This window comes from Mercenaria mercenaria, chromosome 13 (assembly GCF_021730395.1).
Source record: "Mercenaria mercenaria strain notata chromosome 13, MADL_Memer_1, whole genome shotgun sequence".
In the NCBI taxonomy this organism is placed as follows: domain Eukaryota; kingdom Metazoa; phylum Mollusca; class Bivalvia; order Venerida; family Veneridae; genus Mercenaria; species Mercenaria mercenaria.
Window position 1 is genome coordinate 13,363,310 of NC_069373.1, and position 23,699 is coordinate 13,387,008.

The window sequence follows — 23,699 nt, forward strand, 5'->3', positions numbered from 1 at the left end:
CTCCAAATACATGATTGTGTGTTATTTGTAAAGACAAAAAAAACAAACATTAAGTACAGTAAAAAAACCTGAGTGAACCACAGCAAAACAAAGCTATTTAACTTGGAAAATGTTGTAAAATGTATCAAATTGAATATATAGATTAAAACTTTTCTGATAATGTAACTGAGAATACTTGAATGTTTAACTGTCTCTACATACCTTTTTGTTATCATCAAGTACTGTATTCATGTTTTCAATCCACACAGCATCCACAGGACCATCAAAGATAATCCACTTCCTATGATGTGTGGTGCTTGAGGCATGCTCTCGAAATGTGTTGGCAAGGATTCCTAAATAACAATCACGAAACAAAATTAGTCAACCTTTAGCCTGCTGGCGGCAAATGATGCTGCCTTTGTGACCAGTGCAGACCAAGATCAGCCTGCATCTCCGTGCATGCTTGTCATGGTCTGCACTGTTCATTATTCAGTCAGTTTATTCTCAGTGAACACCCCTTTGAATAATAAGCGGTACTGCTCAAATTGGATGATGGACCAGTCCATTTTTAGAAATTTAGCAGGGTTAAGGTTAATGATTCCACAGTAAAATATTGTAGTTTTTATTGAAATATTTCTGCTGAGAATATCACCATTATATGTCTATATTACCTGTAGTTCTGCAAGACAGTCCTTTGTTGTGTCTGGTAATATAACTTTGTGTACTTACCATCAGTCCATTCATGAGATACAGGATCAAATCTACCATACAACTGCCCCATAGTTACAGCTTTTGGGTTGATAATTCTGTACCATACCTGACAAGGAAAAATGAGCCGTGCCATGAGAAAACCAACATAGTGGGTTTACGACCAGCATGGATCCAGACCAGCCTGGGCATCGGCACTGTCTGGTCAGGATCCATGCTGTTCGCTAACAGTTTCTCCAATTCCAATAGGCTTTTAAAGTGAACAGCATGGATCCTGACTAGACTGCGCGGATGCACAGGCTGTTCTAGATCCATGCTGGTCGCAAACCCACTATGTTGGTTTTCTCATGACACGGCTCATTTTAATCATTCCTGCTTAATCATAACAATACAAGTGGTAAACAGTACTCAGTCTTGTTGGAGTACTGTTCAGATATCCAAGGAGCAATGTTATCAATACCAGAAGACTTTTTTTACAAGCAAATACATAATTTGTAAATATACAAGTTTAAAATCAGTTTCTTAATAGAATCATTTTCAGATCAAAAGCAGAATTAGATGTTATATGTTTAAGTGTTTAAAATAACAAAATAAGCATATAAAAATTTAACAAAATTTTCTTCCAGAAAAATATTTGAAATTCAAAATCTTACTCCATTTTCTTCCATGAGTCCTTGTTTATGAAGATCTGCTAGAGAGTCAGCTAGCACCATGAAAGATGATGATTTCCCAGCTAGTGGGTCCCCAACAATCATCAGACCATGGCGAACCAATATCATATCATATATCTGAAAAACACACAAGGATTCCATTTCAAATATATCACATATACATATTATGCTTGTTCCAATCATGTTTAGACTGTCATGTTCATTAATTTTTGTCACATTTTTGAACATTTGTTACATTTTTTAAGGAATTCTACTGTACAAAAAAGCTTTTGATGGTGGATGTGCCCCAGCCTCCTCCCCATCCCATCTCAGGTGTCCCTCTTGGCAATATTTCAGGTATAGGCGAGCACTTGGTTAGAACCATTGACCTTTTATTAGCCATCTGGATGACTTCCTCATATGAAAATATTCTAACCCAAAACCAGGTATCGAACCCAAATTCGAAGTCAGTGACCTTAACCACTGGGTCACCATGCCCCCCACCCCCTCCACCCCCACCCCAAATTCTTAGCATAATTTAAAATCGTAAGATATAAAGAAAGATCACTTGCCTGTATGATTTTTTCTGTAAAGTATGGAACAGCCTGGAGATTTCGAGACTCTATATGTTTGATTAGTGCAGACTCAAGGGCATCATAATCTGGTTTTGGAAGTTCTACTCCAGGGAACAAGTCAGAAATTATACCCTCAAACAGAGGTATGTCATGTGACAAGAACTGAAAATAAAAAGCAATGTAAATTAAACGGAGAATGAATATTAAAGTTTCTCAATCTAGGATACAATACAACCTCTCTTTGGCAACAGCTGTTTGAAAGACAAACATGTTGTACAGATCGAGGTCTCTCCTCCAAGCTGATTTTTATTTATAGGGACACAAAATATGTCTTTTTGAAGAGGTATTTCGACTCAGAGGTGAGTTTACTAGTGGTTTTAATCAATCTCTACTCCCTTTACATTCATGTAGATCTGTATTATGCACATTTTGAAAATAATCATTTTATTTACACAAAACTTCAGTTTTTAAAAAGGAAAAAGAACAGGCAATCTTGAAATAAAAAATAAAACACTATGACAAAAAGATGACCTGTAATCAATTAACACTTTCCTTTGACCTATATTTGTATATTTCTTATATACTGAGTCTATATAAATGACAAGAAGAGCTAGACAAACCTTTGGCAAGTTAACATCATTGATAGATCTCAGTACCAGGACGTCTTCTCGCTGTTCTGGATATTTTATTTTAAGATTTCCTGCAGCCGTCAACACCGACTTTACTGCTCTCATACCATAGTCATAGTGATGTTGTGAGGACAACTGCTCAGAGCACAGTTTGTATGTGGCAACAATCTTGGTTGATAGACTTCGAGCATCGACAAAGCCCATAGAGTACAAAGATATCTCGGCAATCATGGCATAGTCTGGAATCATCATAGCAACCGTACGGAATAGCACCTAGAAATACAAATGGTTTATATAAAACAAAAATGTACTACAGAAACACAGGAACTGTTCAGGATAGCAACTAGAAATACAGAAATGTCATATTTGTCAGAAACTGTTAAGGATAGCAACTAGAAATATACCTAGAAACACAAAGGATATATTTGTCAGAAACTGTTCAGAAAAGCACCTAAGAACACAACTAGTTTATACGTGACAGAAACTATTCAGAATAACACCTAGAAATACAAATGATTTATATTGTAAATTGGAAGAGCCAACACTCTGTGCTCTTACTGAATTTTCAATGGGAATAACTTTATTTTGTTTAAGGTATTTGTCTCTACAATTAACCATTTTACCATTGTTTCTTTCTACACAAATTTATTTATAGTCGCCACCAGTTGCCCATATTGGCAACTCCTCTAGAAATTAAACTGTTAGAAATTTTATGTTTCTGAGAACAGATCTCCAAGAGAACATCAATTTACCTTGAGATTATCTGGAAGCTCGGCTCTACCTGCATACCCAGGGTTCATAGTAATAAATATTGTACACGTAGGGTCAAGAGAAATCTCTGTTCCCTCAAACACGAAAGTTTGTAGCTGTTCTGCAATAGCCCGCTGTATAGTCTGTACCTGCTGGGCTATCACTGACAATACCTGCAGTATAGGGTAAAATAAGTGGGTTATTAAACTGAAACATTTTACTATTACAATATTGAGGATCTTTAAACTGGGCTATGAATGACAATACCTGCAATACAAGGTAAAATATGGGGGTTATTAAAGTGAAATGTTAACATTCTATTATATCAGTACTGAATATCTATATATTTTAGCATACTGTCAGAAAAGTTATACCTACAATACCCATATTTTTTTTGTTTTGTTTTGTTGGGTTTAACGTCGCATGGACACAATTACAGGTCATATATCGACTTACCAGCTTTGACAGTGGAGGAAGACCTCATGTGCCCCCTCGTGCATTATTTCATCACGAGCCAGCACCTGGGTAGATCTACTGACCTTCTGAAAGTTAGCTGGATGGTACAATACCCATAACTGATAAAATAGGATATATAATAAATGTTGCTCCATTAATATATTTCATTAAACAATAAACCCCAACTATAAAGTTAAGAAAAATGATATAATTAAAAATTAGATCCACTAGCCTTTCTGAAAACTCAATTTAGCACCACTTTTTTCACAATATTTCAGATACGTAAAGGTGCACAGTTAACCACACAAGTACTCTGACTTACATTCCATCCTTCGCTTTCAACCTTGCCAAAATAGCAGGAAGAATGACTTAATGTGTACTGTCTTCTGTCTATTGACTTCACCACTGAAAATAACTCGGCTCACTCTACCTGGATCATAAAGCAAACTTCCACGTATAGCACTACTTAGCTAACTCTCATAATTAGTTTTTGTACTCACCTCAAGTTCAATTCTGTTGAATTCATCAAAACATGCCCATGCCCCAGACTGTGCCAGGCCCTTGAAGAATTTTCCCATAGCTTTATAATCAAGACCATCAGAGCAGTTGAACACAACACACTGAAACATAAAATCAATACACAATGTATGTCCAAAACTTTGTTTGTAGAAATACTTGACAATAGGATTGCTCTGATTCCCACATACATGTACATATCAGGCACAGTCTTTATACTGCACCACTGGTCTTCATGTACACATAGAAATACAGACAATTCTAGAAATATTACAGTTCAAACAAATGTGATTTTTTGTTAGATTTTTTCTAAAGAAAATTTCATATTTTTGTTTCAGATGTATACCTGTTTGGCAACAGCTTTAGCCAGATCTTTGGAAGTCTCCGTTTTCCCAGTGCCAGCTGGCCCTTCAGGAGCCCCTCCAAGATTCAACAACAGTGCCCCCATCAGTGTCCTGTAACACCTATCAGTGAGAGGTGTGATCACCAGTCTTCCGGTGTTACCCAAGTACTCGTATCCATACGCCACAGTGGTGGTGATCATACGGACCATGGTACCCTCCTCCTCCTTATAGTACCTGAGCTGGGAGATCCAAGAGAAATCCAGGGGATTCTGTATGTCTATATCTGTCAAATTCTGTACAACATCTCGAGCTGCAAACAAAACAACACTGGCAAATTTATTTCTTCCAATTAACAATGTGTCAAACTCTAAATCTTATAATCACTGGTAAACTAAATATAAGGTACTTGAAACTAAACCTAGGACCTTTTCTCATGTTTTAGTCTGTACTGATGAATACTTTGCTGTGGGTTAAGGAAAAGTATGCCTTCATTCTAGTTTGCTATGAATTGTAAGCACTAATTAATTTTACAATATACAAATTTATTATCATTATTTATTTATTATTAATGTTTAGTTATATCACTGTATGAATTCATATGAATTAAAGTTAAATGAACAGTAACTAGATGCCCATAGGCAACCTGTTACCTTGACCTTTGGGATGGGAACCTGAGGTTTGCACATGACACTCCGTCTCATTGAGTTAAACATTTATGCCAAACATAAACAAAATTCCTCAATGCACGTCAAAGTTATGGGCCAGACAAGATCTCACATAACTTTTGACTTCCAACTGTGACCTTGACCTTTGAGATAGGAACCTTACGTTTGCACAGGACACTCAGTCTCAATGAGGTTAACATTCATGCCATATATTAACAAGATTGCTCCATGCATGTCAGTTATGGTATGGACAAACAAATTCGGACAGACGGACGCATGATGCACGCATACACCAAACAGCCATTTAGACGACTATGTCTCTGATTTCGCAAGTGAGCCCGACAAAAAATTATATTCACTACATTTCACCTTTTTCAGCATTAAAGACATAAATTTTTACTTTGTATTCAAATTATTTTGCACCATAATTTTTATTACGATAAAAAAAATGTTGAAATATATTATAGTCAAAATATGTAGGTTGTAATGACTTACCATGGACATCAATGACAATGAGGGCCCCCAGTGTGATTCTAGCCATCTTGGAGAGTGAGCCTCTCACCATGGTAACAACCTCCTCAATCTGTTTGTTACTCTTCTGTAGATAGGGACCCAGGCTGTGGTACTTGATAGACTGTAACCAATAAATCTCAAACTGTAGTTCATACAGAACATCTGGCACAAATTTCAAGTCCTTTCAATGATTTTTTAATTCCTTTTTTTTTCCTTTTCAAGGGCTATTTTTCTACAAACTATTTCAAGAAACAGTGTCATAGTAGAAATTAAACTGTGTATAAAGTACAATAAAATGCAGTCACAAATCACTACTTTTGTCCACTACTGGTGCATACAAGATTGTTGATTAAGCACCATATACTCTTTTCAAATCATCTTAATTTATTTCTTTTAATCAATTTTTTACAAAAAACTAAGCAGGAGCTGTAACATATTTTTCAAGTTTTTGGTGAAATTCAAGCAGTTTTTTTCTCTCAAAATTCAAGCACTTTTCACAATGTTACAGGGTTTCAGTCATTTTCAAAGATTAACCTCAAATTCAAGGACTGTTTAAATTCTGAGTGAACCTTGTAAAGTGATGATCAAAACAAGCTTACAACTGATGAAATTATTATATATTGTCATGGAAAATATAAACATATACTAACATGATAGGAAAGTCTCTATGTGTTTAGTTACAATGATTTTGGATTTTATGGACGGATACCAACAAGATTAGACATCTTAGTACTTAGCCCGTTTCAGCCTATGTCAATAAGCAGTTGCATGTGTACCACAATCAAAGCTATGTCATGAGACAAAGTTTAAGCATACAACAAAAAATGTCCCTATTACCTGAGTGACCTCTGTAGTCCAGTGTATCTGTGAGGCAGCCAGTACAATCTGTCCAGGCCACTGTAACACCCATTCACCTCGAGGAATCTTTGGGTATGCCTCAGTTGCCTTTAAACTAACTTCCTTTAAACTTAACTTCATCACTTCCTCAACCTAGAGTCAATTTTCAACCCATTTATAAACTTCAGCAATATTAAAACTTCAATATTTTAAGAATGACACATGCAAAATTTTTAGAAGTAACAAAACTTTCTATTTTGTGTAGAAATGTGTGTTAATTGAACAAATCCACTAATCATTTGTTAAGATATATGAGTTGCACCATGAGAAAACAACATAGTGCGTTTGCAACCAGCATGGATCCAGACCAGCCTGTGCATCCGCACAGTCTGGTCAGGATCCATGCTGTTCACTTTCAAAACCTATTGCAAGTAGATAAACCATTAGCGAACAGCATGGATCCTGACCAGACAGTGCAGATGTGCAGGCTGGTCTGGATCCATGCTGATCGCAAACGCACTATGTTGGTTTTCTCATGGCTCTTCTAATATCTCTTTTTGCATAATGAACCAAAGATCTCATAGGTAACAAAAGAATTTTATTTTCTCAAAAAGCCACTTACAATCAAAACCAGTAAAACACAACTTGGTATTTTGATAAACTCTTGTAAAACTTTATATAAACAGCCAGTGAGACATATATATTTTTTAACAAACACCAGTACCAAAGCTTTATTGTAACTGTTTTCATATGTTACAATACCTGCAGCAACCACCTCTCAACAAGACCTTTGGCCTGTGCTGGAACTATTTTTTTAGCAAACGGAACTACTTCATTCTCTGCAGATTCCATCGCTGTGATAACTTTGTCTACGTCAAAGCTCAACTGTGATATTCCCTCGAAACATTTCTTCAAGTGAGGCTGTACACGTAGTGGATCCTTTGTCTCCGATAGGATCTCTAGTAACTCATCATTGGACAGGAAGAAAAATCTGCAAACATGTAAAATAGATGATTTGTTTGTTTGTTTTGGGTTTAATGCCGTTTTTCAACAGTATTTCAGTCATGTAATGGCGGGCAGTTAGCCTAACCAGTGTTCCTGGATTCTGTACCAGTACAAACCTGTTCACCTGTTCTCCGCAAGTAACTGCCAACTTCCCCACATGAATCAGCGGTTCAGACACAATGTTGTTTATTAAACAGTCACGGAGAACATACGCCCCGCCCAAGGATCGAACTTGCGACCCCGAGATCCGTAGACCAACGCTCTACCTACTGAGCTAACCGGGTGGGCGTAAAATAGATGAAACATGAATTCTGAAATTTATTATTCACCTTATGACAGGCCTATTTAAATCTAGTTTACACAAAGTCATTTTTTTGTGAGATTATGACAAATGCTTTAGACAATTTAAATGTTAATTGCTGCCACTACCTGTAAAAACTAGTACTTGTGTATATGAGGTCCAATTGCGACCCAAACAGGTTCAAAACTATGACCTTTGAGCTTAGCAGCCATGTGGGGACTATGGTGAAAACTGCATCCCATAAAGTAAGTAGTCGGAAGATCACAATTAAAATCTTCCGAGTGAGATATCAAGATAAAGAAGTAAGTCTTCCCGATAAAGCAGTCAATGAATTTTAACATAAATTGCAAAAACAAAATCCATCTTGAACAAAAATGAAAAGAAGTTTATGAAAAATGTACCTGGGAAAGAATAGTCTCTTCTTCTCTAGGTAATTATTCAATCCTTTCTGAATATCATCCAACATGGACTGAAAATAAAGTACAGGGATTCATTTAACAAGGTATGATGAAAATACACGCTAAGACTGCTTCCCTCAGAATAGCATGAGGGTCTGTTTAAAAAGATCATAAATTACAAGAGAAAATATATATCTGAGTAAAAACTCTTTAAAGTCACATGTAGAATGATGTAGAAATAAACACTAATGAAAACACAAACACCATACATGTTTGAAATACATAAAAAAATTTAGGAAAATGAAACTGAATGTAAACTTATTCTGTATTTGAAACTTTGGTTAGAATATTCTTAGAAATAAATTTTGTGTCAAGATACTGTGGTAATAAATCCATTTACAGACACTTATACTTGGGGCGCTACAGGACTCACCTCAGAATGTTTGAGTTTTTCAAGCATATTATCCTGAGATACAACAACCAAAGCTTCCGTGTTCTTCACTGCATTGCTCATTATAGTTCTCCTGTTAACAAAAATAAAACAATGCAATGTACTAAAAAATCTGTAATGAAGGTGTATTCTGTTTTCATCCCCGTTATAAGATAGAATCAGTGCCCGAAAAATTCTACAAGTCATAATTTTGCAACTTTTTTTTTGGATAAATTCATGCATTATGGGAAAGAAGTTGGGTGTTAAATATAGGACAGGCATTATTTATGGGTTATTTCATTTCTAAGAATAAGAAATAATTTTCATATAAAAATTACATGACACTCTCTAGAAATATCTTGAAACAAATCCTTATGAAACTTTCTTAAGTTATGCCTTGAATATCTTGTCAGGGGAAAACATTTTGGTTCATTAATTTACCAGTGTTCATCGACCTCGACAAACATCTGACCCTCCACTGGGATCTGACTCCTTATGTCTTCAGACCCAAAGATTGGCTCCAGGTACAGCCAGGCTGCCTGAACATTCAACCAAGACTCTAGAGTGTCCTTCATTCTGTGCTGTAATGTAACACAATGTTAAAATGAATGACCTCAAATACAACCTCCTACTCCAGTGAAATGATGTGAACTATGGTGGTCATATATAAGTATATTACCAAACATGCAAGGCTTGACTAGCTTGTCCCAAAACTAAACTATCACAAATATCCATGTTTATATATTCAACAATCTTTTCGTCAAGGTCATAGAGTATGTGGAATAAGTTATTTTACCAGTGAAGACTAATACAAACCTTTTCATGTTTTACGGGTTTATACATATCCTTTCATTCTAGTGGAGAAATTTGTATGCATCAAAGATGTTCTGACACTTCTACACAAATGTTTGTAACATGATTTTGTTAAGGTATGACCTTTATAACTAGAATCATTACTAATAAGCCACTTGTCACTTATCCAATTACAATAAAACTTGCAATTATGTGAGTGAAATACAATGGGAATATACATGAGTAAATTAACTGTACCAGAAACAAGTCCCATTCATTGACTTCCTCTTCAAATGGTCCAATAAATGGTGATCCTTTCATAGTCATGGTCTTCACTATATGATCATCAAGTAACACCTGAAATTATACAGCACAAGTTTGAATCGAATCCATTTGATAATAATTGAGATGGGGTGATTGTGCATCATAACTTAAGCATAAAGGTGCATAATTCATAAAATACTGAAGCCACAGTTAAGACCTTTTGGCAAATGATGTGGGTGATAATATAGAAGACTTGATGTCACTTTAAAGCAGATCCATCATGTTATAATGGAGAAAAAGTGGAAAAAAATATCAAAACCAAGCTACGGACAAGAAGACTGTGAGACCAAAACACGGTTGAGCAGGATAGCTCCCCAAATACTTTGTACAGACTAACTACCAACAAGAGCACCGCCTTGCGGGTGCTGACGCTCATCTGATTTTTTTTGTGTAATAGAAATATTGTCCTACCCATGATTTTCTAAGTCTAAAAAGGGCCATCATTCTTGCAAAAAAGCAGGTTAGAGTTATGTTTCTTGATGTTCAGTGTCCACTTATGATGGTGAAAAACTGTTGCAAGTTTTAAAGCAATAGCTTTGATAGTTTATGAGAAAAGTTGACTTAAACATAATACTCAACCAAGAAAATTATTTTCTAAGTCCAAAAAGGGCAATAATTATTGCAAAAAGCAGGATGGAGTTATGTTGCTTGCTGTACAGGGTCAGCTTATGATGGTCAACAAGTGTTGCAAGTTTCAAAGCAATAGCTTTGATAGTTTAAGAGAAAAAGTTGACCTAAACATAAAACTTAACCAAGAAATCTGATATTTTCTAAGTACAAAAGGGGCCATAAATCTTGCAAAAAGCAGGATGGAGTTATGTTTCTTGATGTACAGGGTCTGCTTATGATGGTGAACAAGTATTCCAAGTTTCAGAGCAATAGCTTTGATAGTTTAGGAGAAAAGTTGACCTAAACATAAAACTTAACCAAGAAATCTGATATTTTCTAAGTACAAAAGGGGCCATAAATCTTGCAAAAAGCAAGATGGAGTTATGTTTCTTGCTATACAGGGTCAGCTTATGATGGTGAACAAGTATTCCAAGTTTCAAAGCAATAGCTTTGATAGTTTAGGAGAAAAGGTGACCTAAACATAAAACTTAACCAGGCAACGCCGACGCAGACGCCGACGCCGACAACCGCTCAAGTGATGACAATAACTCATCATTTTTTTTCAAAAAATCAGATGAGCTAAAAATGGTAATGGTAGCTCTCAAGTTTGGCATTTTGATTAGCCCTGGTAAGCATCTGTCATTGGTTACCATGTTGATCACAAAAGGGCATTGTAGCCCATGTCTTCTGTTGATAAGACTAGCCCCTACATTGATAATAAAGATATTTCTACATTTTTTACTTTTTTGTCTTATTTCATTTCATACCGACAATACCCAGTATGTAGCTAAGAGTATACTATGTCCGTATCTATATACACATACAAATATATCAAGACTTCACCTGTATATCATCTGGTGCTGCTAGTATACTGATGCCTGTATCTTTATACTGTACAAAACTGAAGTGCATGTTCTTCCAGTCCTCCTTCATCTTCTTCAATGCCTGTAAGAGAAAGGGATAAATAGACAAATCTTGAATCATTTAAAACAGCATCTGATGTCTGTATCTGGATTCTTTTTGTCCAATGTAAGCTTATCAAACTTATAAGAAACAAGTAGCTGGCTATCAGGTGAAAGCTTTTGCAAAATCTGGACAAACACTTACTGTAATTACTCAGTTTTAAACCATGTTGGCCAAGAAAGCATTAAAAATGTATCCAACACTGAGAATGTTCTGAAACCTAAATCTTTGATCTAAAATAAACTAATGCAAGATTGAGTTCTTATATCAACATTATACATAGTCAACAAAATACCTACATTTTCTAGAGCAAATTCCTTGCTAGCCTGGTTACTGATCAACTGTAGTTTATCAAGATATTTCTCCAGTCCAAGCTGTAACACCTCCATTAATGGTGTCTCCTCTGTAGGGGCCATATTGAACCTGAAATTACATATGTAAGCCCTGATGACAACATATGCTGTTAACATTTCTATCGAAATATTTATCAACCACGGACTGGAGTTTTTATAGCATGTTTTAAAAAGCAGATCTAGACATTTTTAAAACATATACTGCAAATTAATGAAATGCATGTAAAAACTAATTCAAAGTTCAAAACAGCATATACATGTGGACTTTTCAAATATGACCCCTAATATGACACTATGCAGATGGTTGGTTGTTACTTTTCAAAACATCTAAATGATCAGATATATCACTTATGAGAAATTAAAAACAAAAGTGTCTATCTGACAAAGTTCACAAGTATTTATCTACAAACTAAATTAAGTTTTTTATCGACTTTCAGCAGACTCTTATTATCATTATGTAGTAACCATATTGGAAACTATACGAACGAACGCACAGATGGGCAAACACCCACACAGATGGGCAAACACCGGGAGAAAAGAAAACCAAAACAGCATCCCTCCACCTTTGGAAAATCTATATTGATATCTGGACTTACAACTTACCATATTGAAATCTGGAACAAGAAGTAACCATACTGAAATCTGGAGCAACAAGTTACCATATTGAAATCTGGACTTACAAGTTACCATATTGAAATCTGGACTTACAAGTAACCATACTGAAATCTTGACCAACAAGTAACCATATTAAAATCTGGACTTACAAGTTATCATATTGAAATCTAGACCAACAAGTAACCATACTGAAATCTGGACTTACAAGTAACCATACTGCAATCTGGACTTACGAGTTACCATATTGAAATCTGGACATAGCAGTTACCATATTGAAATCTGGACTTTCAAGTTACCATATTGAAATCTGGACTTACAAGTTACCATACTGAAATCTGGACGAACAAGAAACCATATTGAAATTTAGACTTATAAGTAACCATACTGAAATCTGGAGCAACAAATAACCATATTGGAATCTGGACTTATGAGTTACCATATTGAAATCTGGATTTCAAGTTATCATATTGAAATCTAGACTTACAAGTTACCATATTGAAATCAGGACTTACAAGTTACCATATTGAAATTTGGACCAAAAAGTAACCCTACTGAAATCTGGACTGACAAGTAACCCCATATTGAAATCTGGACTGACAAGTAACCCCATATTGAAATCTGGACCAATAAGTGACCATACTGAAATCTGGACTAATGAGTAACATACTGAAATCTTGACTAATGAGTAACATACAGAAATGTGGACCAAAAACTTAGCATAATGAAATCTGGACCAACATCTAACCTTATCGCATAGTGCGGCAATTTTCCTTTGATCTTTGCAGCATGTTATACATAGTAACACACATTATTACTACAAAACTGTGCTGATATCTTACAAAACTGTTGCGATATATATCAACACGGAAATCTCTATGGAGTTTCATAAGAAAAAAAGTGTTCCGATATATATCAGCACAGTAAAACTGTTCCGATATATATCGGAACACTTTTTCTCTAGTGAGGTCCTATCAAGGGAGTATAATTTTTTCCTTTCAAAGAAAAGATGATTTTAGCTCCAATTTACAGTTCACAGAGAAAGAATTGTCACAAACACCTACATTTATAAAGTAAAAGAATAAATAAACTAGAATATTTCAAAAACTTGATAGTTATTGCCAAATTCAGAAATACATATATATGAAATATATGAAATTCTGAGATTTCTCAAATGTTTCTTTTTCTTTGATTTTTTTTTTTACAAACAAAACAACAAGTTTTACAATATGTCTGGCCAATGAAATACAAATATTTAAAACCAATGCAGAAATTTGTTGGGTACTTTTATCTGGGGAACACATTTTCTAAAACAGAAGTTTTAGTGTTTCAGTCAGCGAGGCGCAGAAAGGGAATCAAAATAGTAAAAATAATAATAAACAAATTTAAATGAAAATAATATATAAATTTTAATGATAAATTATGCGATAAAACAGTTATAATATGTAGTGCTCGTGTGTTACCAGGATATATCAGAGCTAGGGGTACATCTCGTTATTTTTCTCTTCACAAATCTGTCTCGGCCTACCGGCCTCGACGATATGTGCAGAGAAAAATACCCTCGATGTACCCCTAGCTCTGATATATCCTGGTAACACACTCTCACACATACTATAACTATTACATATTGAAATTTGGACCAAGAAGTAACTATACTAAAATCTGGACCTCTCTATGGAAAAATGAATATATGTATAGCACTTTGTCTAACAAACCCAGACCTTAGTGACATTCTTTGTACTTTGCATAAAACAATACCCCTTGTGTTAAAATGTAGACTTGACTTAAGAGTAAAGTGACATACATGCACAATTTGTAAGAAAGTAGATGTAGGCTTTTATTACAAACTAACTACATACCCAACTTTTTCTGACATCATATCCCAATGTCTCTGTTTGATGCCAGGATTACAGAGAGAATTTATCAGTGGTAGATTGATCTGGAACTTCTGCAGTTTGCTCTTGATGGTGGCAGCAGCTCTCATTGGACCCTGGTGGTGTTTCTGACTGAAGTTCTTCATTAGTTTGTACACTGTCTTCCATAATGTTTGAATCTAGTAACAACACAATACTTGATTAATTTCTGTATCTATTACTGTGAAATCAGTTAATTTTGTGAGCAAGAAATTCCATGGTTTGGGAAAAAAAGCCTATTTGTGGAGATATGAATTTATGAATTTCAAAACTTTGAATATAAAATGAATGAATTTAATTTCTTGAATTCATTCAACCATAACTCTGTAAATATTAGTCTCAGATGAATATCAGCTTTCAACAAAACAGTCCCAGACAACATCCATTCTCAAGTAAGCCCTGATGCTTGAGTAAGCAATGTTTCTGTGTAGTTTGTATTTCACTTTTGTTTGTTAAATACATTATGAAACCTTTAAAACAGATTGAACAAAATTCAAAGCATAAGTCTGACTGTGGTCATATTTTCTTACTGACTCATCAAAATTAGAATTCATTCATTATCAACCTCAGTTCCATTACAGGAAATTAGTAAATTACTTTAAATATGTAGAACAAGTTTTTGTTTTTGGTTTAGTTTAGTATTTCAACAGCATTTGAGCCGTGCCATGAGAAAACCAACATAGTGGGTTTGCGACTAGCATGGATCCAGACCAGCCTGCGCATCCGCGGAGTCTGGTCAGGATCCATGCTGTTCGCTTTAAAAGTCTACTGCAATTAGATAAACCGTTAGCGAACAGCATGGATCCTCACCAGACTGTGCGGAATGCGCAGGCTGGTCTGGATCCATGCTAGTCGCAAAGCCACTATGTTGGTTTTCCCATGGCACGGCTCATTTCACTAATCTAATGACAGGCAGGTAGCCTAACCAGTGTTCCTGGACCCTGTACCAGTACTAACATGTTCTCCGCAAGTAACTGCCAACTTCCCCACATAAATCAGAGGTGGAGGGAAGAGCAAGCTAGTACAAGTTCATAAACTAAGTTTAAGATTAAGGACAGAAAAACAACAGGTATTTTGACCCAGATAAACATAGCAAAAAGGAATTATTGCCTTCAAAAACAAAATTTTAATTTTCTAGTTTTATTCTTAATGCTTAAAAAAAATCAAACATTTAAAGAAATAGTTGTAAAGTTTTCAAGTATTACCTCCTCCTCAACAACTTCAGCATTCACATTCAGCAGTGGACCATTCATCCATTTATCATACTGAGCGTGGAAATGTACCGCTGTAGTCCACAGCTTGTCAAATGGTTCTTTCTGTGCAATGAAGTCCTGTATCTGAGGATACTGTGTGATATGTTCTACTCCAAGCATCTGTTCCTCACGGTTTATCAGCGTTTTCTGGGAAATAATGAGCAGAAATGTTTAACTCAAAGTTTAATTTTTATAGATTCATAGAAAAGGCAATAAACCCCATAATCTAAAGTAAAGTGTAATTAAATGATTTTTTTATTTGGAATTCATGTTTATATTGATTGTTAAATTTAACTGGGATGACCTGTCAATAAAAGCCTTTACAAATAAACAATTAATCTATCAGTGCAATTACTAAATATATTGTAACCAAAATTTACCTCCTCTTGGAAAAACTCTATCTTATCCTGTATGTCTTTGAGCTCTGCAGTGTACACTTCAGCCTCTGACATTCGATCTTTCCCTGAGAAATCTTTCAGTTGCTTAGCAACAGTATCTAGCTGTGTTTGGAAACGTTTCTGCCAATCTATCAGTTTGTTAGAATAGTAGTCATGTTCTTTTTGTAACTTCAGCTCCCTGTGGAAATCAAAACATGTACGGAATCATAAATAATTAAGGCACTTCACTTGAAATGCAAGCAGGGTCTTTCAATTTTTGTATTCAACATCTACTACCAATAAAACTTGACACTTCAAAATTTACAAATTCTTTCAAAAACAAATCTGAGTACGAATGCTTCCACGAGATGCAGTACTTATGTACTTACGTGCTTGTTATCATAGGTATGATCCTCTCAGCCCAGGAGAATGTATTGTTGTTCAACAGAATGTCATCTTTAGGGAGATACCCATAATGCATCAAGAACATGAGGTTCCCAGCAGCAACTTCCTGCTTCTCCTGTTATAGGGAATATATCAAATTCTACATTATTGTCTTTTAAAAATATAACAAATTAGGTTAGATTCCTGTAAAAATAGTCACTATGGAAGACAAAAGTACTTAGATAACAGACACTGAATAAGATTTGTTTGTAAAACACGTATGTCCCCTGTGACTGCCTGTCTCAGATTCAGTCACGAGATCATTATGAACTTGAACTTAGACCTACTGACCCCCAAAACAATAGATGTTATCTACTGATGGCAGGCAATCATCATATAATGCAGTTTGAAGGCAGTAGGCCCAAGGGCTCTGTAATTAAGAAACGTTTTCAGTGTTGCAGTCACTGTAACCTTGACCATTAAGTTTTACGACTGCAGGCCAAAGCATTTTTTAGTGATAGCCATGAAACCATTTTCAGTTTCGAGGTCACTGCCACCTTAACCTAGTAACCCATAAACAACATGGCTTATCAACTGACTACATGCAATCATCCTATGATTTTACCAGTGTGAGACCAAGCATTCTCTAGATACTGATTGGAAACCAAATGGTCTACTGAACGACTGACAAACAGCAAAACAACATACAACTTCTTCTTTCAAGAGGGGCATAATAAATCTTTACAATGACAAGGGTATATGAATGCTTTTCATGTTCATGATTAAAAGAGAATCAGATACTTGTAAGAATGTTCTAGGAAAGTCAGCTGGTACATACCTTAAGTTTAAGAAGTTCCCCAGCTCTGAGTCCTTCTACATATTTCATCTGTGCGACCAGCTCGTCTGTCCTCTCGGACTGTCGGGTAATGTTCTTCACAATAGCATCATATTGTTTACAGATATTACGGTTAAATTTCTCACTGGTTACCATAATATTGTCAACCATTCTCTTCACAAGGTGTCGTGCTCTGTCAACCATCCACTGATGACAGAAATCAAATACAAAACAGCTTTAAAAACTAAATATATAATGTTGATCATACACAAAATAGGTATGTTCGATTTAGTTACAGTTATTGATGTGTTTACATTTAAGGCATCAAACGTCGACTGGACCACTATTGTACTGCTACAGTTATAATATTAAATAGCCTCTAGTTTTGTGCTGTGTGATGTTTTTCTATTTTATTAATTACAGTTGCAAGCCGACATGATACTAGTTATAAAGGTACCAGTTATACTAAATTGCACATAAACGTTGTTGTGCCAGGCATCGTATTTATTAAACAGTCATCATAACTATCAAAATCTCCACACGAATCAGCGGTAGAGGACAAAATGACATCTGGCACAATGTCTTTTATCGAATCATCACAGAAACTGAGTGCCTTGAACGCTGGTCAAACTCATGACCCTACAATCTGTAGATCTGTACTCTCTCTAATGAGATAAAAGGGCCGGCTAAAATGAATTTTACAAACCTGGTTTAAGTGCGAACAGTCTAACAGGAAGAAATACATCGGTACAAATACAGGAAAAGATGCGATATCAAATTCCATTTTCTTCAGTTTCTCTATCTCACGTGTGTATTCCCGCAATGAGCGGTCACGACTGAGAAACTTGTCCACTTGTTTGTCAGCATCCTCCGATATCAGGTGCTTGTAGGGCTCGTACAAAGACCGATACCTAAAACAATATGTTGAACTTACATTTCAAGATATACAATTTCTATATTCAGTGGATTTCCTCTCGATACAGTTCATTAAAAACTATCAAAAATATAACTTAGATTTCAAAATTCCGTGGATTTCTTCTTCTTACAGTTTGTTCAAGACTATCAATAATATTATGAAGATCATTTACAATCAATATATTAAATTAACTTATTATCTACTTCTACTGATCTTTTTATTACATAATTACCCATACAAATATTCTGTATAAAGGTTATTACAGCCACTATGCCTAAAATAAGGGTCGTACTTCATGTATATAGTTTTTCAATTTTTAGAGGTCAAAATATGAATGAAATCCAATTTTGATAAGAGATTAAATGAGGTTAGAAAAGTGAAAATAAAACAAAATAGGTTACTTATATGCATAAAAGTCACAAGAAAATAACTACATTTGAAATAAATAAAGAACTAATAGTATTCCAATAATACCCCTGGTCAATATATAGCTATAAGATACAATTTTTATATATATATTTTGGCTCACGACAACCTACTTTAGTGGTCCATGGCTATTTGCATAGATAACAGTTTTGATTCTATCTTTTGCATCAATTACAAGTTCCTCTTCTATCTGTACAGTCTTTATCACTGATATGTCTAGGTCCTCCACAGCTTCAAACAACAGATGTTCGATCCTTGGTAACTCTGCTACACTGATCACCATGAAGTCTATTATAGCACAGAAGAAATCACAGGTATCTGGGAACTTTGGCTTGAAGGTCACCTCCACATTCTCCATATCCTCTTTCTGAATATACAACATTAAAAGTTTACAATTGTAAAAGGGAGAGTTCAAATATTTAAAATGGGAAGTAACTCAGTCTTACCTGTCTGTGACATCAAAGACGTTAATCTCCCTTGTATAAATAAATGTTGATGTGTACAAAAAAACAGTCTGCTCTAACTTTCCCCCTCCCACTCCCTTGCATCAATTTTATATCCCAAGCAAGAAGCCTAACAATGAAAGTAAGTAAGGTACTCTGAAGCACAAGTTATTTTTGATTATTAAACAAGAAGTATTGTTTTTCTTGAATTCTTGAATTTATGTATTTAAGTATTTATTTTAATTTTAATGGCGATTATTGTGCTCATCGCTTAAAGCAGTATATACATATTGTTCAGTTAGGGAGGGTTTATTTGTTAAGAGAGATAATGATGTGTTCTGATATAAACGAAACAGCTGATAAATGACTTCTGGCGATGCTTTTTTTTATTTTTTGGAATCATCGTAACTAAACGTAACAAAATTTGCTTGCAAAATAAGCCAAGGAATTTTTCCAATATGTCTTATTTAAAAAATAATATATAGCAGAACTAAGTTTTAACATCACGAAACAATACCATGTAGATATATGCTTGCGCAATAATTTCATGAAGGCCTAGCCCGAGTGAATTATGCATGCAACATATAACCGATTCATATTTTTGAGATATGTCTTAAAATGCTTCTGCTATATATTATTTCAATTCTAATATGTATTTTGTGAAATAGGGAAGGACTACTTAATGGAGCATGTTTGGTGCTAAATATAGAAGGTCAAAGTGACATCAACGCGTAACAGTGTTTTAAAAGTAACACGTACCATGGAATTACTTTGGAGTGCCTAGATGTCTAGTGAGTTACTGCATGTGCCTAATAATTGATACAGTGTGTGTGAATTACGTGTAACACTTGTCTGTTATATCATTTGATTCTGAAACTTCACTGAGTAGTAGATCAAATGTGGTAGCACTCTTAACAAACAAGCAATTTAAAGACAAAAGAATGCAGCGGAAGTAAAACCTTACCATAAATATTGTGACAGGATGTAACTTTTGTGGCAAGGCAAGGCCTTTAAATATACTGTAATCATCCTCATAACTATTTCCTTCATGGTAGTCCTCTACAAGATCTAGGAGGTCCTTGATGGAGTTACACACAGTGTAACGTAACAAGTTAGACATCAACATTGCAATACTGTTGAAGAAATGATCCATCTTCTCTTGTCGTAACACCTGCAAAACATACATGTAAATGTTACAACTTCCTTGCACATCTCTAAAGAATGCACTAGACATAAATATGTAATTACAAGGAATGCACTACACATAAATATGCAATTACAAGGAAAGCACAACACATAAATATGCAATTACAAGGACTGCACTACACATAAATATGCAATTACAAGGAATGCACTACACATAAATATGCAATTACAAGGAATGCACTACACATAAATATGCAATTACAAGGAATGCACTACACATAAATATGCAATTACAAGGAATGCACTACACATAAATATGCAATTACAAGGAATGCACTACACATAAATATGCAATTACAAGGAATGCACTAGACATAAATATGCATTTACAAGGAATGCACTAGACATAAATATGCAATTACAAGGAATGCACTACACATAAATATGCAATTACAAGGAATGCACTACACATTTATGCCAAGTTATTTCAAAATCCCTTCATGGATGGCAGAGTTATTGACCGGACACGGAACAGACCCTGTTAACCTTTAATCTCTAAGTGTGACCTTGACCTTGGAGCTAGGGGTCTGGGTCTTGCGCATGACACATTGTCTCATTATGGTGAAATTTATGCTAGGAAAGTTATTTCAAAATCCCTTTATGGATGGCAGAGTTACAGCCCGGACAAGAATTTACACGGACGCATGCACGCAAGCTCACATGCACAGACACACAGACGGACTGACAGTGTGATTTTAAAATGCCCACCTTCAGAGGCATAAAAAGAACAACAAAATGTAAATAACATCATTACATAATATATAACACTGAGAAAACATTGTTCTTAGCACTGGACTGTAACATGAACGAATGTTGCCTGAAATTACTTTTGAATATATTATTACAAGGAGTGCCATTGTCATAAATACATAATAATATTTTACTACCTAACATATCAGTTGTTCAGAGATAACTAGGAATGACATGGAGGGAAGCTGAGGAAAGGCAGGTGCTGATATTATCAAAAAGTAACAAAATATTTCTTTTTATGACCAGGAACTGCAGTTCATCCATAATTTCTATATGCATGTTTTATTCAAATATTTACATAACAGAAATTTTCTGTTGGTAAGAGATACATTCACCTGATTCCATTCAGATGCACTGTTCCATATTTCATTTAAAGTAAGTTAATATAAATTTTATTCTAACAGTGTTTGATGTGCCCGTCAGTTAAAGAAGGAGGGATGACAAGCATTGTATACTCTGCAATAAACAATGGTTGGCATACAGACCAGTCAAATATGATGTCATTATGATATCAAATTGCTGCATGACACCCACTTCATTAGTACTTCTATGGCCAGAGTTCAGCATAATTTTTTACCATAATTATATATAAAAGACCACATAGGAATGAAAATAAACAATACTTTCCTGTGGTTTATCATCTGGTTTACCATGGATCGTTGTTTAGATGCTTGGATTCAGGATAATGCCCTCATGATTCAATTTCTTCACATCCAAACTATGAACCATGGTAAATCAGACAATAAACTAACAAAGGCCTTGATTATTTAATATATCAATTAAAACCTAAAATAATGAAAAGTATGACTGTGCATGAAGGAGATACACAAAGCAAAATGTGTACTGTCTCTGGACAATCAATTAACATTAACTGCTCAGCTAACTGCTCATCATCATAATATTATCCAAATGTGTATCTAAGGCTAACTTATGGAGAATTAAAACACTATACACATGCATAAATCTGACCTCATTATCTTGTGGCATCCACTGTTCCACTTCCTCTCGTCTCATATCAACTATAGCACAACATTCAGGCAGCCAGTCATATCTCAACTTCTCTACACCAGCTTTCGTAGACTCTTGCACATGTTTCAGGAAATCTTCCATCGTTATTGGCATAATCTCTAGCAAACCAGGAATGTCTATCAACCGAAAATCTCCATATCTGAAACATTAGTAAACCAGGAATGTTAAGCAATTAGAAAAGTCCATTCCTGAAACATAAGTAACAGGAATGTTTTATGAAGTGGAAATCTGAACATATGAAACAAAAGAACCTGGAATGTCTATAAAATTAAAATCTCCATATCTGATAAATTAGAAAACCAGAAATGTCTCACAACCAGAACAATTTGGAAACATTAATTCATATCTGAAACATTAGTAAACCAGGAATGTCTTTCAACCAGAAACCTAAATATCTGAAACAAACATGTACAGATGAAAATCCATTGACCAACTTGAAGTATTGGTGTGTGAGGTGGCTGTTTAAAGATCTAACATATAAACCTCATCCGTCAGTGATAATTACAAAAATGCAACATGGACTCCATTAAGCACAAAATGAATTACATTTAAAAACTGAATTCAAACTTGGTTGTCACTGAAAGACTATTAATGAAATACAATGACTGTACATGATACATACTTTGAATGGAAGTGGTAGAGTATATTATACATGACAGGGTGTGTGATGTAGAGGTCTTTCCGCATGAATTCTCGTGCCTCATTTACCCTCTGATGCCAAGGAAAGCCAAGTCTGCCAGCAGAGTTGGATGGCTGTAAAAGAATACTGTGTTTATTAACAAGTTTCCAAATTAAGTAATTTCATACCTAACTAGCATTTGCAAGAAGGCTAAGCAGATACTTAAAGTTTACTATCAAGTTGCATCCTGTTAAGCTGAGAATTTAGTTCATAAAAAGTTACATATTATTATACCAGAATCATATAGTGCCCTTTTCATGACAAACACATTCAAAGGTGGTTTACATAGTGCAAAGGCAACCACTTAAGAGTGCCAAATTCATCCTCTACTAGTTCAGACACAGAGCCATCTGACCAGGGGGACAGAGTGAGATAAAGCCCCGTGAACAGATAGAGAGAATACTTTTTAGATACAGACCTATCTAGCTAACTTAGCTTAGCTCTTGGCTAATTGACGGTCTAGTTCTTTAATGTGCCAGTGTATAACACTGATACATGCAAAGCCGTCTTTCCAGGAAAGAACCAGTACAGGCCTCTTAGTTAATTGGGAGATACTCAAGAGCATCTCAAAAATATCCAGTGCCTGGACATGGATTCAAACCCTGTACCTCTGGATTGACATTCAAGCCACTAGACCACTGGGCCACATCTAAAAACAAGAGCTGTCACTAATGGTGACAAATGCCCCCGCGGTGCCTTGACCTTTAACCTGGTGACCTTGACCTTTGACCTGGTGACCCCAAAGTCAATAGGGGTCGTGTACTCAATAAGTACTATTAGCATGTGAAGTTTGAAGGTTCTGGGTGCAGTGGTTCGCGAGTAAAGTGCCTTCATGCAAAAAGTTAACATTGGCTCCTGTGACCTTGACCTTTGACCTGGTGACCCCAAAGTCAGTAGGGGTCGCGTAATCAGCAAGTGAAGTTTGAAGGTCAGAAGGTGTCGTGTACTTAATAAGTACTATCAGCATGTGAAGTTTGAAGGTTCTGGGTGCAGTGGTTCGCAAGTGCCTTCATGCAAAAAGTTAACATTGGCCCCTGTGACCTTGACCTTTGACCTGGTGACCCCAAAGTCAATAGGGG

At 35.4% G+C, this 23,699-nt stretch overlaps 1 protein-coding gene across 1 annotated transcript in view; it reads right to left on the reverse strand.

The window, feature by feature from the left end:
• Window positions 1-23,699, reverse strand: part of LOC123529765 (dynein axonemal heavy chain 3-like) — a 128,921-nt gene that overhangs the window by 70,923 nt on the left and 34,299 nt on the right. The window contains exons 10-36 of the mRNA XM_053520732.1: window positions 22,564-22,694; window positions 21,882-22,080; window positions 19,921-20,127; window positions 18,627-18,880; window positions 17,878-18,082; window positions 17,175-17,378; window positions 16,342-16,472; window positions 15,956-16,151; window positions 15,528-15,722; window positions 14,269-14,462; window positions 11,744-11,867; window positions 11,325-11,426; window positions 9,807-9,905; window positions 9,198-9,337; window positions 8,760-8,850; window positions 8,330-8,397; window positions 7,385-7,613; window positions 6,623-6,775; window positions 5,768-5,906; window positions 4,610-4,917; window positions 4,248-4,367; window positions 3,294-3,464; window positions 2,533-2,814; window positions 1,910-2,074; window positions 1,341-1,475; window positions 709-796; window positions 202-332 (exon numbers count right to left, since the gene is read on the reverse strand). Coding sequence (XP_053376707.1) covers window positions 202-332; window positions 709-796; window positions 1,341-1,475; window positions 1,910-2,074; window positions 2,533-2,814; window positions 3,294-3,464; window positions 4,248-4,367; window positions 4,610-4,917; window positions 5,768-5,906; window positions 6,623-6,775; window positions 7,385-7,613; window positions 8,330-8,397; window positions 8,760-8,850; window positions 9,198-9,337; window positions 9,807-9,905; window positions 11,325-11,426; window positions 11,744-11,867; window positions 14,269-14,462; window positions 15,528-15,722; window positions 15,956-16,151; window positions 16,342-16,472; window positions 17,175-17,378; window positions 17,878-18,082; window positions 18,627-18,880; window positions 19,921-20,127; window positions 21,882-22,080; window positions 22,564-22,694 — 4,461 coding nt within the window. The remainder of the gene's footprint in view (window positions 1-201; window positions 333-708; window positions 797-1,340; window positions 1,476-1,909; window positions 2,075-2,532; window positions 2,815-3,293; window positions 3,465-4,247; window positions 4,368-4,609; window positions 4,918-5,767; window positions 5,907-6,622; window positions 6,776-7,384; window positions 7,614-8,329; window positions 8,398-8,759; window positions 8,851-9,197; window positions 9,338-9,806; window positions 9,906-11,324; window positions 11,427-11,743; window positions 11,868-14,268; window positions 14,463-15,527; window positions 15,723-15,955; window positions 16,152-16,341; window positions 16,473-17,174; window positions 17,379-17,877; window positions 18,083-18,626; window positions 18,881-19,920; window positions 20,128-21,881; window positions 22,081-22,563; window positions 22,695-23,699) is intronic.